Below are 14,856 nucleotides of genomic sequence, written 5' to 3'. Positions count from 1 at the left end.
GCCGACCGGCTCTGAGGAGGGTTATTCGTAAATAGCCCTTACAACCGGAGACGCCAAGGTGGCAAAAGCGGGAGGCAGTCATCAGGTTATCTGCCGGAATGATGCGCTGCTGAAAAAAAATACATGTACTAAAAAAATACAGTTACAGTGTACATTAACAGGGAGTGCCCGTACTTGGCAAAGCCAGAGCCGTGCTGCCCGCCCGCCCCCCCCAGTGCCCCTTCGTGCGCTGTTCCCCCTGCACGGAAGAGCAGCAGCCGCCCACGCCCGCCCGCACCTACGCGGGTGGGCGCGCATCGGCTCTAGGCGGGGAGCGAAGCCTTCCCCTCCACCCGGGACGGCGCTTCTCCCGCGGCACGGCCCGCGTGGCTCCCGGTAGAGGCGGCGGCCGTAGCCCATGGGCTTGCCCCTGCGCGCCCGCGCAGCGCTCCGCGGCTGCGGGTGTGTGTGGGGACTCCGCGGCCCTATGGAGAGCGAGTTAATTCCCCGTGCGGCGCGAAAAACCCCGGCGTGGGCCGGTGCGGCGGTGTCAGGCAACAGCGGAGATCCCCGAGGAGCAATCGCAGTGGTGGTAAGAAAGAAAAAAAAGGGGGGGGGGGGGGGGGGGAAGAAAAAAATTAAACCCAAAGTCCCCCCCAAGGAGAAAGGCGCGGCGGGGGCACCTGCGGGAGCGCTACGCCTGCCCTTATTTTTCTTTTATTTTTTTTCCTTTTAATTTTCCCCCTCCCAGGGAGCGGAGGGGGAGAGGGAGCCGGGCAGCGGGAGCCCGCAAGAGCTGCCGGGCACTGCGGTGCGTGGGACTCAGCCAGGTCAGCCTGGGCCCTGCCGCGACCCCCCGCCCGATACCCCCCGGGCCCGATCCCGCCTGCGCCGCGCTGCGCTGGACGCGGAGGGGCGGCAGCGGGGGACCGGCCGCCTCTGCGGGCCGGGCAAGCCCCTGCGTGGAGCCCTCGCCCGATGCTCCCGGGGACCGCAGCACGCCACGCAGAGCGGAGCACATACATCTGCCTATAACGCGTTCCGGTGTAACCCCGCACTCCCGCGGGTACACCTCCACGCCTCTGCGTGTGTATTCGTAGTGCAGAGGCGTGAAACCCCCTCTCCCCAGACTTAGCGGTCCGCACACTCCCGCGCATCTCTATGGGCGCCTGGACCTACACCTACACATTTAACACACGTGCGCGGGAGAGCGCGCGGCGGGCGGGCGGGCGCGTGATGTCACGGGCGGTGTCGGGGCGGCCCCGCCCCCCGCCGCGCCGCTTCCGCTCGGTTGCCTTAGCGACGGGTACACAGTGTGGCCCTGCGCGGGCGCGTAGCCGCCGCCATGAGCCACCGGCACGTCCTGCAAGGTAGGCCGGGGCGGCGGGGCCGGGGCGCCGGGGCAGCCGCTCACCCGGTGCCCCGGCCGCTCACCCGGTGCCGCCGCCCGCAGTTTTCGAGCAGTACCAGCGCGCCCGGACGCAGTTCGTGCAGGCGGTGGCCGAGCTCGCCGCCCGGCCGCAGAACATCGAGACCCTCCAAAACGCAGGTACGCGCTTCCCGCGGCGCGGGGGCCGGGCCGGGCCTGCGCGGCTGCGGGGGTTTCCGTGCCCCGGCGCCGCAGGGCGCGGCGGGGCTGGGGTCTCACGGGGCTGCCGGGGCGCTTTCGTGTTTTCCCTGCCCCCCCCCCCCGAGTCTGGCCCCTGATTTCCCAAGGCTTTCTCCCCGCGGGGTCTGTCGTTGTCCCCCGACACGGGGACGGGCTCGGCGAGTCCCGCGCGGCGCGGTGGGAAAGTGCGCTGCGCTCGGGAGCTGCGTGGGCTCGTCTGCGGCGTGGTTTCTGCGTGTGTGGTGAGGTAGGTGTCTCCGCCCGTGATCTCATAACTTACTTTTATTTCAGGAAAAATCTCTCAGCACAACTCACTTCTTCATTTGCTTCCCCGTGCTTCCGATACAGCTTCATGTAAAGCGTAGAAATTGGAATTCCCGGTGAAGCCGGCGCTGACTTGCCAAGGAAAACCTCCTTTAGAAGTAGCTATTTTTATACCAGCTTTACAAGTTGTTCCTAAACTCTTCAGTGCTTTTCACCAGCAGATTTACTCAGCTTAGGAGGGATTCGCTTTTGTTATATTGCTGTCGTGGGATGTCGTGAACCAAATTGAGCGTTTTTAGAAACAGGAGCTGCGGGAGCACTTCTGCCAGCTGTTGTGCTGCTGGCATCTGGCAGAGCTGCTCCCCTTGTCCAGAGTTCCTGAGCTTTTTAAAAGAGGAAAAAGAAGTAGTCCTCAGTAATTGATTACCTGAAAGGCAGATTGAAAACGTGCTATAAATCTGTAGTTGGTTTACCATATGGTATTCATTAATTGATCTTGTTTTGGTTTGTCTTGATTTTGTTTTTAATACTTGTTTCCCGAATCTAGTAAAGCTGTCAGTCTTTTCTGAGATACAATGGGAACAAACAAACAAACAAAGAAAACCAGTCACGTAAATACTTTGAACTTTTGGTTGTTGTATTTATAACTGTCTATTGAAATGGTTTTGTTGAAAACCTATCACTTAAATTCTTGTTAAAGAAACATTTGCTTTGATTATGGGAGTGATGCGTTGACGCATCTTTTGTAAGGCCTTGTGCCTCCTGATCACCCCCTCTCCCCCTCCCCATCTTTCAGTGAGTTAATGCCACTGCTTTAGTTTATACAAATTATCCCCATTTACCAAAGGGACATCTTGGCCATAGGAATAACCTATATCGTATTTGTAAGAAGAGGTCCCTCTGTGTCCACTTACAGTTCTGGTTTTAGCTGCTCACAGAGAGAGATCCCTTTTTGGTAGGCTTCTTACAGTTAAATGCAGAAAGTTTCTATTTTAAGAAAGCAAACAAGGTACTGAGCTAACTTTAATTACACTGTATTTCTTAAAATAATTATTTGATGTAATCTGCCTGGTAGCTTTACCTCAGAACGGATTTGTTAATTGTGCAGAAGAAATAATCAGTTCAGAGGCCTGAAACATTTTTCTGCACACAGCTGGTGTTGGTCTGAAGGTTAATTTTACAAGGATCAGTCTCTGGGGTAGTAATGTGGAAATGCACATCCTTCTTGTCTCATTCTGGTACTGAGCTGCTCTTCCATTGGATTTAGTTTTTCAGATGCTAGAAAAGAGGGGAATGTCTGTTACAGGAAAAACTATATTTGCAATTTGTTTGAATGGCTGAGGCCCACAAATGTTTTACTCTCTTCCCCAGCCTGTGCCTTTAAAACTAATCCATAGTTATATAATTAAAATGATAGCTGTTAATTTTGACCTTTTCTGGATGTGCTAGGTACAGGTTTTAAAACTTCCTCCTAAATGAAATGTGATTAAGTGTTTTTTAAAACCTCCTCTCCCCAAATAAAATATGATTTGGTCCTTTTTTAAAGCACTTACACAAATATTTTGAGATACAGCTGTCTAGCAGATAACTGGCATACCTTTTATGGTCTTAATCTAGTGAGTTCTGCAGCAATGATTTGAGAAAGATGTCTGTCTATAACTGTGTCTCTGTACAAATCCATATATAACAGGACTGGGGGCTTGTTTCTTATTCTGGTAAAGAAAGTTAGCTACCCCTTAGGGAGAACACTGTTTTAAGAAGATGTGGAAAGTCTTTGCCTGCTGTCATTTTTCGTTAGCTTTAGGAGTCAGGGGCACCTTGCAGGGTTCTTTGGTTGGATCTCAAAGGTTGTCAGGGTTTAGTCTTTTCTCATCTGAAACAGAAGGTGAGATGACAGTGACCTGAATTTGAACAAAATTGAGCCCTTAAAATATACTGTAGTGTACTCTTGTATTATTGGCCTAGGTCTGTATTCCTGGAATATCCAAAATTCAGATGGGCAGCAGTGAAATAACTGCTCAGGGAATAAAATGTTGGGTCCCATTTTTAGATGTCCTTCTGATAAATACTTAATATCTTATAAGGAAAATAAATAATAGTTTGAGACCTTGCTCTTTGAGGAGGTGTCTCTGGACACCATGCTAATATCATGAAAGATGGAGGTGTATTTAAAAAATAATTCTTTAATACAGTCTAAGCCCGGCTTTTGTGGTGTTAGATCAGGTACTAACAGTGGTATTGCTGCAAATTAGGAGGTGGTGGACTGCAGCATGGAGGGGAGCAAGCGGCCAGGATCAGAGGTGGGAACTTCTTATGCTGGCTTGGCTGTTGAGAAACCTTAAGGTCCATTACTGTGGAGACTCCTATGTATTATCTGTCAGGAAAACTGGTGGGAACTGGCAAGCTGGAAAGGGCAGAGAGGGCCAACAGGATACCCACCTTTTCCCAGGGCACCTCTCTTCTGAAGCTTCTGTATCTCATCAAACTCTGGAGCTGCCTTTCCCACTGAGCAGAGATCCCCAAAGTGGTTGTAACCAGGGAACTGGAATCTGGCCCTGGACTTTGACACATTTACAGGGCACTGGCTCTCTCGTGGTCAGGAATGCCCTGGGGAGTTAGTGCCTGGGAGCTCAGCAGCTTTCTGGTGGCGGGGAAGTGCAAGGAATGATCAGAGAAATTCCTTTGTCAGAGCTCATTCCTGTGTGTTTTCCAACTCTGTGGTTGGCGTTAAGGTTGTTCCTTATGACTAAATACTACTGCGAATTGCAGGGTTTGTCCTTTGAATGGATGCTTGGATAAAAAAAAAAAAGCCTCCAAAACTTCTAAACTTTTTATGTTTAGTAAATGTATACTTGGAACAAAGACAGAAAAATAATTTATCAAATCTCGCTTCTGGAGGGCTGCTGACTAATGGGAGAAGCTACTCTGATAGTAATGGTTTTAAACATATTCTTTAAAAATAAATCTATTAATTTGGCAGCTACAGGTCATGAAGTTTGGTACTGGAATGCATCGTTGACACACACTGCCCCCTTCCAAAATCTAAAATCCTAGAAATAGGCTATTTTAAATTATAATGGCAGATGAACTTCAGCTTTCTTTCTTGCACTGAGATTTAGGCAGCTTCCTGTCTTTTAGAAAATTTGGGAGAAAATCTGAACCAGTTCCAGTATGTTTCTAAGAGTGGTAGTCACTGAGGGTCTAATTCTTCTTCCTTCATCTGCTTTGTGAAGTGTAGCACTCTGTAAATAGTCCCTTTGAAATAGTGTTTTGTTTTGATTTTTTTAAAGAGACATTTACAATTTAGCACTAGTAAATGTATCAGAATAAGACTTGAATTCCTTCTAGGTGTTCATTTTTGTATTCTCTCACAGTATGAATGACATTTTTATTTATTTATTTTGCATTAGAACTTGTGGTGATGGGATTGTTGCTTTTAATTTGAAAGTTATTTAAGGATATCATTGGGATTAAGAAACAGTTTAGTCTAGCAATTTAGCCTTTGACTTTAAAGATATTACAATATCACCTCTTTAACCATTTCTTGGGGCTGATCACATTTTTAAGCATAGTGGCAATGGGAGTCATAGAGAAAGCTGAGTCTGGAACATGGGAAAAGAAAATGGAAGCTCTGGTCTAGCAGACTGTGTGTTGCTGTGGGACTTGGTGTGCTGGGACCCTATACACCTGGGTTCCCTTCTCATTGCTGCTGGGGTATTTTTATCATCTCGGGCAGATAACTTCAACTTCTGTTCCTCTGCCTTACCTACTTGCTGGCCAGTCTGCAAGGTTCCAGGAAAGTTCCAAAATGTCGGTGTAATTCCCAGTGAATCTCTTCCAACCATTGGAATGATCTCCCCAGGGAAGTGGTTGACTTGGCCACGTTGGACACCTTTAAGAGTCATCTGGACAGGGTGCTGGGCCATCTTGTCTAGACTGTGCTCTTCCTAGAAAGGTTGAACTAGATGATTCCTGAGGTTCCTTCCAACCTGGGATTCTGTGAACTGTCTTCCCACCTCATCAGCCCCAACCCTGAGCCTAGGTCTCTGTTCCATTCAGCCTGGTATCAAGCTACTTCTGAGGCCTTACGCTCCAGCATACAAGCTGTACTCCAGGACCAGTCCTCTCCTCCTTTTTTACCTCTGGGCATCATCTCCTGCATCTGTTCCTCACAGTCCATGTTGGCAAGAGGCTATAGTCTGGGGTCAGGGTTTGTCTGCATCTAACAAGGGTTCCATCACAAACCCTTGATCTGCATGGCAGATTTTCCCCTACTTCGTGGTCTGTGTTTATACAGGTAAAACATGATGTCATGAGTGTTAGTTCTTCCCTGGCTCTAGAGCTATTCCACTGGTACAGGTTTTAAAAGCTGTATTTCCAAAACTTTGGAGTGGTTTAGGAGTCTTTATTTTTGAGAAAAGGCTGTTCAGATTTATTTCACTTATCCAATTACATTTGGTCTTTTTGACCATGCTTTTTTCAACCTCTCTTCCTAGTGTACGTATTTTAAGTGTACCTATTTTAAATGCAACGGTTGGGCACTTGGCCCTGTGTTAGGAGGATCAGAGTCTGGGAAGGGATTTCAGGATGCAGTTCCACATTTTAAATAATACTAAAGAATGTGCTCTGATAGCTCAGTGCTTTGTAGAAAGCCTGCTGGGAGTGTAGGGTGTATAGGGAGGATGGCTGTTGAGTCAGTTGTGCAGAAAAAGCTTCTTCCTTAAAGCATCTGTGTTTTTGCCCTATCTGGTCCTTGCAAGTGGATATACATGGACAGTGCCCCCATGTAGCCAGTTTCAACATTTGGGTTTATGCACTCTCTCTTGTGAAGGATACACTTTTTTTTAGTTATTTTGAGTAAAAAGCTTTGAGCTTTAGAGGGAGGAGAAGTAGGAGGGAAGTATGCAATGTGGCATGAAAAGCAAAAGGTTATCTCTGGAGTTGTAGTAGATCAAGTGAGGAGAGTGGCTTTCCCTGGTGCCTGATGAAGGGAAGAAGGAGGCTGTGTATTAAGGAAAGTCCCAGAGACATGACAGAGAAGGAGAAAGTAAATGCAGCTGAAGCTGGAGGACTGGCTTTTTCTGTAACTCAATCAACTGAAAGCTCAACTGCTCCAGGATTATTCTTCTCATCCTCCTGGCCTGTTTGGAAGAGATTTGCAAGTAGAAATTTCTACTTGCCAGAATTTGTTGGGAATTTCTGTCTCATCTTAGCAAGTGGCCATTAAAAAGAAACAGCTCCTTGTGACCACCTTGGTTTTTGTGTGTCTGTGAAGGATTGAGTGGTGGCCACTAACTAGCCCCGTGAGGGGCATTTTCAGAAACTCAGTCCTCTTGGAACAAGATTAGTTCTGCTCCATTAATGTAGAAACAGGGTCTGGAAAACGATCAGCCAGATCAGCTTTTAAGGAGGAGAAACTTAACTGCTCCTCAGTCCTTCAGAAATCTCCAGTGCCGCTGTCAAATTGAATCTGCATTACGTCCCACACCATCTGGTAATTGCTGTACGAATTACTTCATTACCCAGAGTCCCTGTTACCAAACTGTATTTATGTTGCCTTTAATATTTGAAGGATTGTAGTAGTGTTGTGCATGGAACCGTCACAGTGAGGAGTCCTTTTTCGGGGTGAGTCATGCTTTAGGAGTATGTACTTGAGATGTGTGTACTGTGTCATCTCTGGAAGAGGCTGCATCAAGACGAGTGAGTGTGGAAGTTCTCTCTCTCACTGTTCTCAGAAAATTGTTTTACATCTCCTGTTTAAAACTTGCTGTTATGCTGCTTCTAGGAAAGGGTAGTTGAAGATAGGGAGCGAGGGTGAGGCAGAAATAAATTTTCATTTGATTTCCTTGTTAAATCAGCTGAACTTAACATTATGAGCCCTGAAAAATCAAGGTGATATGATGAATGTTTGGGCGCTCATGTTAGCTCAGTGAATGTTTGTAGTGTAACAGGTAGTACACAGATGTGAGAAGACAATGTTATATTTGATCCAAAGCAGAAATTAGAAGGACAGCATCTTCAAGATCAGAGTGTGTGCAGAAACAACACTAAAGTAGAATAATTTTTTTCCACATTTATATTTTTAAATGGAAATAAATTTTATTTTTAAGGAAGGAGAATAGGGTAGGAGTGGTCATCTTCAGGAGCAGAAATGGAGAGAATTTGAAATGTAGAGTGATGTTTCACTGACTTGTGACTAGTCAAGTTTGACAAGGGTTTGGTGGGGCAGGAGGAAGGTAGAGGGATTCTGCCTGACTTCCAGGTGGTTTTCCTCAAGAAATCAAAATGACCAAATGAGGATAGCTGTCTCCAGAACAGTGACTGTTTGTTTGGCTACATAAACCTGGAATGTAAAAACTTGGAACATGCTGCTGCCCTGAGTGGTTTTGTTTTTGTTTTTCCCCCACGATAGGCAGCAGCCAGCACTTGCTTGCTAAAAGAAAGTGCATCAGGCCTATGCACAACAGCTCCACTTGAAATGTGTGTATAAGGGTGATTCAGATTCTAAAGTGTCATTCTTTGAAACAAATCTGAGTGGGAAACTGAGGATAGAAAGGGGAATCGTTCCTTGCCCAGGGTCAGTCAAGGTTCTGTGATGCAAGAGACAATATTTGGCAGTTATTCTTTGTTACTCTCTTTCTGAGTTGCTAGTGGGAACTCTTCCAAAACAAATCTAGTCCAATGGTCTAAATGCCTTATTTTGTAGTTTACTTTCTGTGTTGCTGCCTTTTGAATTGCACTTAATGAATTTCCTACTTCTGTCACAAGAGACTTATTTAGAAGACCATCAAAGAGTTCTCCTAAAGTTTTCGGCAACGAGACACTGCAACTCCCTGCTCTGTATGGTCCTGTTCACTTGAGTTACTGGTAGAGGAAAAAGAAGTTGTTGGTTCTTACCTATTTTCTTGCCTTAAGGTAATGTTAAAGAAATTTGAATGTAATTTAAAATGCTGATAGGAATCCTGGCTTGGGCCTCTTTGGAGAAGAGGAGGCTTTGCTCTAGACAGGACAGTCAAAGGAAACGAAGAGATCAGAGAGGAGCTTACCAAATACAGCTATCTCTGGGAGAAAGAGCTGGGTTGGACAGGAAAACCTCCACTGTATCAGGCACATCTGTCCTTTCCAGCACTATCTTAAAAAATCATAGAAGGAAAGGTGGACATCTTGGTTTTCCTACAGGTGTTTTAGTGAAGACCATATAATCCCTGTGTAGCTGTTTTCACACTCTAAGAATTAATTGCTTATTTTTTCTAAGTGCTGTAAAGAGAAATACTCAGTTTGCCAAAGATGTAAAAATCATGACAACGGTGAAAACTCTTCAAGCAGTTTGTCTTGCAGAGGAGCCAGAGATGATGGATACTGTCTTGATGCAGAGAAAGAAACTGGTTTTAGAGAAGGTGGGAAGTAGAGGTACAAGCTTTTAATTATGTTCAATGCACAGGCATAATCTAGGCCTATACACTTCTCTCAATTCTTAGTTAATCTGTTGTCAATATAAGTCTTGTACAGCAAGAGGAATTGATTTTTTCCCCCTTGTTCACCAGAGCTCTTGTCATGATAATTATTTGTTCATTGTCTTTTCTCACATGCAGACATCACTTTGGGAAAATATAATTTTCTTGAGGATCAGCACAGTTTCTATTATTTCTAAACCTTTTCCATCCATTCACCGTTGGTTTTTTTGTTTTGTTTTTTTTTTTAACCCTGCTTTAGCATGTTGTGTATTTTCTTCAAACAGTAACTCTGATTTCACTTTCTGTCTCTTCCTCACCTTCAGTTTCAAGTAAAATAATTTGCGGTAGAACATTTTGTGCTGACTTAAATGTCATCACCAAGCTTTACAGGGTAATGAAATGAATGGTGTTGGTCATGGGGAGGCATGCTGCTTGGAAGCATTTTCAGGCTGAAGGCTTTTTAGCCTGTTCTAAAAGTGAAATCTGTATCAGCTAATCTTGAAAATACAAATGATATAAATCTCATATTTGGGACAACTCAAAGCTTATGCATCGGTAAACTTTCTTAAATGTGGTTTTATATTTTGTGGTGTCTAGGTATGTCGTGCAGGCCAGAAACATGTCATGCAGTCTAGATCTAGCTCATGGGTTCCTCCTGGGTAAAGTGATTCTAGTCTGTTTAAATTTCACTGGATTTTGAGACCATCACCAGAATTGAACTGTCTGCCACGTCCTGCTTGAATGTCCACTCATCAGGCTCTTGGCTTTTCTAGGGTTGCTGCACACCGAGGCACTCCTTTTACCCCCCAGCCACTTCTAACAGCATCTTTTATATCAGTACAACCCTTTAAATTTTTTTTTCCTTTTTCTTGTTTCTCCTTAAAAAAATTTGTTTTCATAGTATCTCAACTTAAGGGCTCAAATGTAATATCTGTACACTAAATACAAGTGTACTACTTCTGACTGTTGCTGCTTTACTGAAATACCCTCAGTGCAAAGACTCAGAACAGCATGAGGTCCCCTTAGGAATTTCAGCAGCTGTTTGACCATGCAACTGATGTTAGAGGGAAGGACAAGAACGTGCTCTGCCATAGAGGGTGCAGGTGACTTGCTAGAAGATAGCTCGATATAGATGATATATGAGGTTGGCCCCAACTCACATGTTTATTTGTTTTTACTTTTAATTTGTCATATAAAATACTTCATGCATTTTGATATGAAGCATAACTTGCTAATGAGGCCATACCTGCTTTTTGGGAGAGTTTGTGAGAAGGTGTCAATATAAGGACCATATTCTGAAGTAGTGATTTCTGCAAAGTGCTAAATGAATTCACATTGATCTTGCAATACTGGAGGATCTGGCTTTTGTGTGTTCGTACACAGGCCTCTTTCAGCTCCCAGTGGCTTTGACAGAAGTGCAAGCAGGCCCCAGCTATACTACAGACCTATTTCCATAGGTTCTACATGTACCTGTTCAATTAATGCACATTACAAAGCCAGTTTTGGTGCTTGTGTAGTGCTATTAGGCATCACAATTTAATTTCACTTTTTTCTTTTTACTGTGCGCCCTCCTGAGACCTGTATTATTTTGACTTGTGAACATCCTGGGAGGCCATACCTCTCACGGCAGTACAGCTTCTGTCTGGAGTATTGACCTTCCCAGAACAAATTCATTAGTGCTCAGCATGGCCTCCATGGTTAATTTTACTACCCCCCCTACCCCTCTTCAGAGCCACGTATAGATTATTAGGTTATTTTCTTCTTGCTGGGAGCAGTTTGGTTTTAATTTAAAATAAATGTTCTCTGTGAGAATTACACTGCTGCTCAACTTGGTTTTTTTTTTTTTTTTATTTTCAGAGTGCCCTTTTATACAGAAGTACACTACGGGTGTAACTTGTTATAGCCTTCATCCTTTGGGCTAGTCCCTGCTCTAGGGCCCTCAGCTTTTCCTTGTCATGGTGTGCCTGTTCAACACCTAGGTGTCATCTGCCATTAGGCAGTGATCCCACTGTGTGGGACTGCCGCACCAAAAGACCTTTGCTCAGTGCTTGTAACCACATGAGCCCTTGAGAAGGGAAGTCTTGCTTTCTTCCACAGTCACCCAGCTAAATCTTTATCTTTGTTAGCAAAAAAATGTAGTGGAAAGAACTGAGACAGCTGATGTGGACATTTCTATCTCTGGGTGTTTGGTGTTCTGTTGTAGCACTTCTGCATCTTCAGAGAGCATTGCTTTCTGGCTGAGGTATAAAGCTCAGAAGTACTAATTCATGCAGCTGGCTGGTACAGGGACAGGGCTTTCAAAGAATCGCAATTCAAGTAATTTTCCTTTCCCAGACCTTACAAATCATATTTTTTTAGGTAAACATGTGGATGTCATTTATACCCCTATCGAAGAGTCTTAGTTTAACTGTAGGAAGAGCTTTGACATACATAGTGGTCATCTTTGATTATCCTTGTTGCCTTTCACTGAACTTTTTTCCAGTTCTGCTGTAGGAGAGGGTATTAAATGTAGGGTAGATAAATACAATAGCATAGTGACAGTCTCTGCTTTGGCCTATATTCCTTCCAAATAATCCTGAGCGCTCTGTATACTTCTGTGGGTAAAGTTTCTTTTCTACTGAGCAATGAGCTGCTATCTCCATGGAACTGTCTGTTCCAACATTGAGATCTTTCTCCTGGGTGGTACTGTTCTGTTTGTTGTCCGTCACTGCATGTGTGAGGTTGGAATTGGCTTTCCCATGTGTGTTCCATTTCACTTGCCATTTTGTTATGCAGTTTTTCAGTCTCTAGTTCCTTACAGTCTCCCTCACTGGTACTACCTTGAACAACTTTGAGTCACGAGCAAAGTCTCACCTTACTGTTCATGCTGTTCCAGATCACAGATGAATACTGAATAGCACATGTCCCAGCACGGAGGCCTGCAGAACTGCACTGCGACCTCCTCCCTCCTATTGTAAGAATGGAAAGTTTACTCCTCCCGCTTCCTATTTTTAGCCAGATGTTTATCCATGTAAGGACTTTCTTAGGCTGTAACTGCTAATGGTTCATGTCACAGCTGCTTACCTCACCTATAATTTCAAGTATGTATTGTAACACTGCCTTAGAGAATGGACTTTCGTATTCTTCCATGTTTAACTGACACATTGCAGACTCATCAGTGAAAACACATCATAAATAATAACATAAGAAAATCTTCAACTCTTCTATCTGGAGTGTAATATATTATGGATATTGGTCCCCAAATCAACCATTGCTTATAATAGATGAAATGTAATTTGGTGTAATTCAACATAGAGGTTCTGATGGCATGCCGAATGAGTGACCTGCCAACGTCAGCTCACCAGGACCTCCAGATGGAGTTTTCTGTGCATACATCAACACGTGAATTTTATATAAGTTTGAATATACCTTATTTACTTGTGTATACTTTAACACATGTATTTTATAGATGTTTGAATATAGCTTATTTCTACATGTGACTTTTTTATATTTCAGAAGTGTTTTGTACCTATGAAAATGGGCAGAAACATTGGTATGCATTGGCAGTGCTATCCAAGTGCTGACTTCATTTCAGTGGAACACCTGCATTTCCTACAAGTTCTTATTACCTGGAAGAGTAATTTAATAGGTTTTTGTGAATAAAGGCAAATGTTTAGAAAAATTTCTGCTTACCAAATGGGCTTTTCTCTTCCTGGTGTAACTCAGGTGTAATGTCTTTGCTGAGACCTCTTTTGCTGGATGTCATCCCAACTATTCAACAGACTGCTGCTTTGGCTCTTGGGAGACTTGCCAATTATAACGATGACCTGGCAGAGGCTGTCGTGAAGGGAGATATTCTTCCACAGCTCGTGGGTTCATTGTCTGAGCAGAATGTAAGGCATCATTTGTTTTCTTAAGTAATCATTTTTTTAACTATTGCACAGGGACAGAGAAATCTTTCTGTATCAGCTATCTGCTGTTATTCTAATATAGCAATAAAAAATGTACTGAAGACAGAGACACGATGTATGTTTGAACTCCTGAGGGATCAATGTGTACTGTGTGCCTAAGTTTGACTTTAAATAAGCTTGACTTTAAAATATCATCTTACCTTTTAGTGCACTATAGGAAATATGTTCATGGCACTGCTATGTTTTTGAAATGTTGAGTGATGCTTTATAAAAGGTTGCTCTTTAAAAATCAGACAATTTGAAAACAGTAGTGGTAATTGACTAGGATTTGTTGATAATACCAAACACTTGTAAAATACATATAAAAACCCTGAACTTCTGTAATTAAATATTTAATATCTCCAAACATAGCCTTTTGGAAATCTGTAGCATGAGAAGTATCAAACCACTGACACAGGAGAATACTCTGAAAGGTTTTAATCTTCATATTTGTGAAAAAAACCCCAACAACAAAAAAGTGATTGCAATGCAAATAAATCTGGTGGTCTCTCTTTCTCCCTTGCCACTTTTCTTCAGGTTTTGCATATATTCCAGCTTTGGGTTTTTTTTCCAGTGATCCTAACCTAGATTAACAGAAATACTTTCAAATAAGGTTCCTAATAACTGGAAAGAGAAAGAAACAGCTGAGGGTTAAGAGCATTGATATTACGGTGAAACTTAGGTTGCAGTTTTATTTATTTGGTTTAGGAAAAGTAGGATTTCAATGGAAATATCATTTGGAAAACTAGATATTTTAATTTTAATTTTTTGGAAGAAAACGTGAAAGTGCTCATTGCATATTTTTTGTGTGTATCTGGTCATTGCCTGTGCAATTAATCTTTAAAAAAAAAAAGACAAAGAAAAACCTTGATGTCAAGATACTGATATAGTATGGAAAGAAAGTTAAGGTTTTAGTTAGACAAATTTATTACCATTTTGGTTATTTTATTTCTATTTTTAAGGGAAGAAGGGGAACAAAACTCTTTATCCTCTATTTTCGAGTTGGAAACCACCCCCTGCTACAACTCACAGCCCTCACTAAATTAGCTTGAGTACCCTGATTTATCTCTTCCATGTTACTGCCTGTGCTGTCGTTACATCGAGATGGCTGTAATTCAGAATCACTTGGGGCAGCAGCAAGATTAGTGTGAGGTCATGGAAAGCCTACTATGCCTTGGTGACTGAGGGCAAGTGAAGGAAACTCATTATCCAGTTCATGCAGAGTTTAGCAATGCATGCAGTTTGTTCCTTCCCATAGGCAAAAAAAAAACCCCAACCCAGATATGTTTCCATTCCATTCACTCTTTGTGTATCAACATTTATATTTAAGGAGGAGATTCTTTGAGCACACAATAAATACTGATTCCACTGATTTATGGAGAACAGTTACAGGGTCACATCCCAGATCAATGTTTTGTCAATTAAACTGAGCAAAATATGGTTTTACAGCGTGTTCTGACTGTGCCTGTGAATACGGTTTGTAAATAAATGTGTTCTGAATAATAAAAACAAAGAAGTGTTTTTCTTTGCCAGGAGCATAATTATTTCACAGAAATAACATACCCATATTTGTACAGACATAGGCTGGTGTAAACAACTGTAGCTCCATTGAGTTCAGCAA

General features: G+C 43.4%; 1 protein-coding gene across 4 annotated transcripts in view; it reads left to right on the top strand.

The window, feature by feature from the left end:
- Positions 1 to 1,264: 1,264 nt before the first annotated feature.
- SPAG6 (sperm associated antigen 6) overlaps positions 1,265 to 14,856 on the top strand; it is a 34,680-nt gene continuing 21,088 nt past the window's right edge. The window contains exons 1-3 of one of the 4 annotated variants that reach the window (XM_075082664.1): positions 1,265 to 1,349; positions 1,433 to 1,528; positions 13,012 to 13,178. In XM_075082664.1, the coding sequence (XP_074938765.1) occupies positions 1,325 to 1,349; positions 1,433 to 1,528; positions 13,012 to 13,178 (288 nt within the window). In that variant the 5' untranslated portion in view covers positions 1,265 to 1,324. Of the gene's footprint in view, positions 1,350 to 1,432; positions 1,529 to 1,674; positions 1,836 to 12,181; positions 12,260 to 12,801; positions 13,179 to 14,856 lie in introns of those variants that run through there. The other 3 variants (XM_075082665.1, XM_075082666.1, XM_075082667.1) reach the window with 3 other exon arrangements.

The sequence above is a fragment of the Phalacrocorax aristotelis genome, chromosome 2 (genome assembly GCF_949628215.1).
Source record: "Phalacrocorax aristotelis chromosome 2, bGulAri2.1, whole genome shotgun sequence".
Taxonomy (NCBI): domain Eukaryota; kingdom Metazoa; phylum Chordata; class Aves; order Suliformes; family Phalacrocoracidae; genus Phalacrocorax; species Phalacrocorax aristotelis.
Note: the sequence above shows the minus strand (reverse complement) of the source record. Positions and strands in the feature narration are given on the sequence as shown.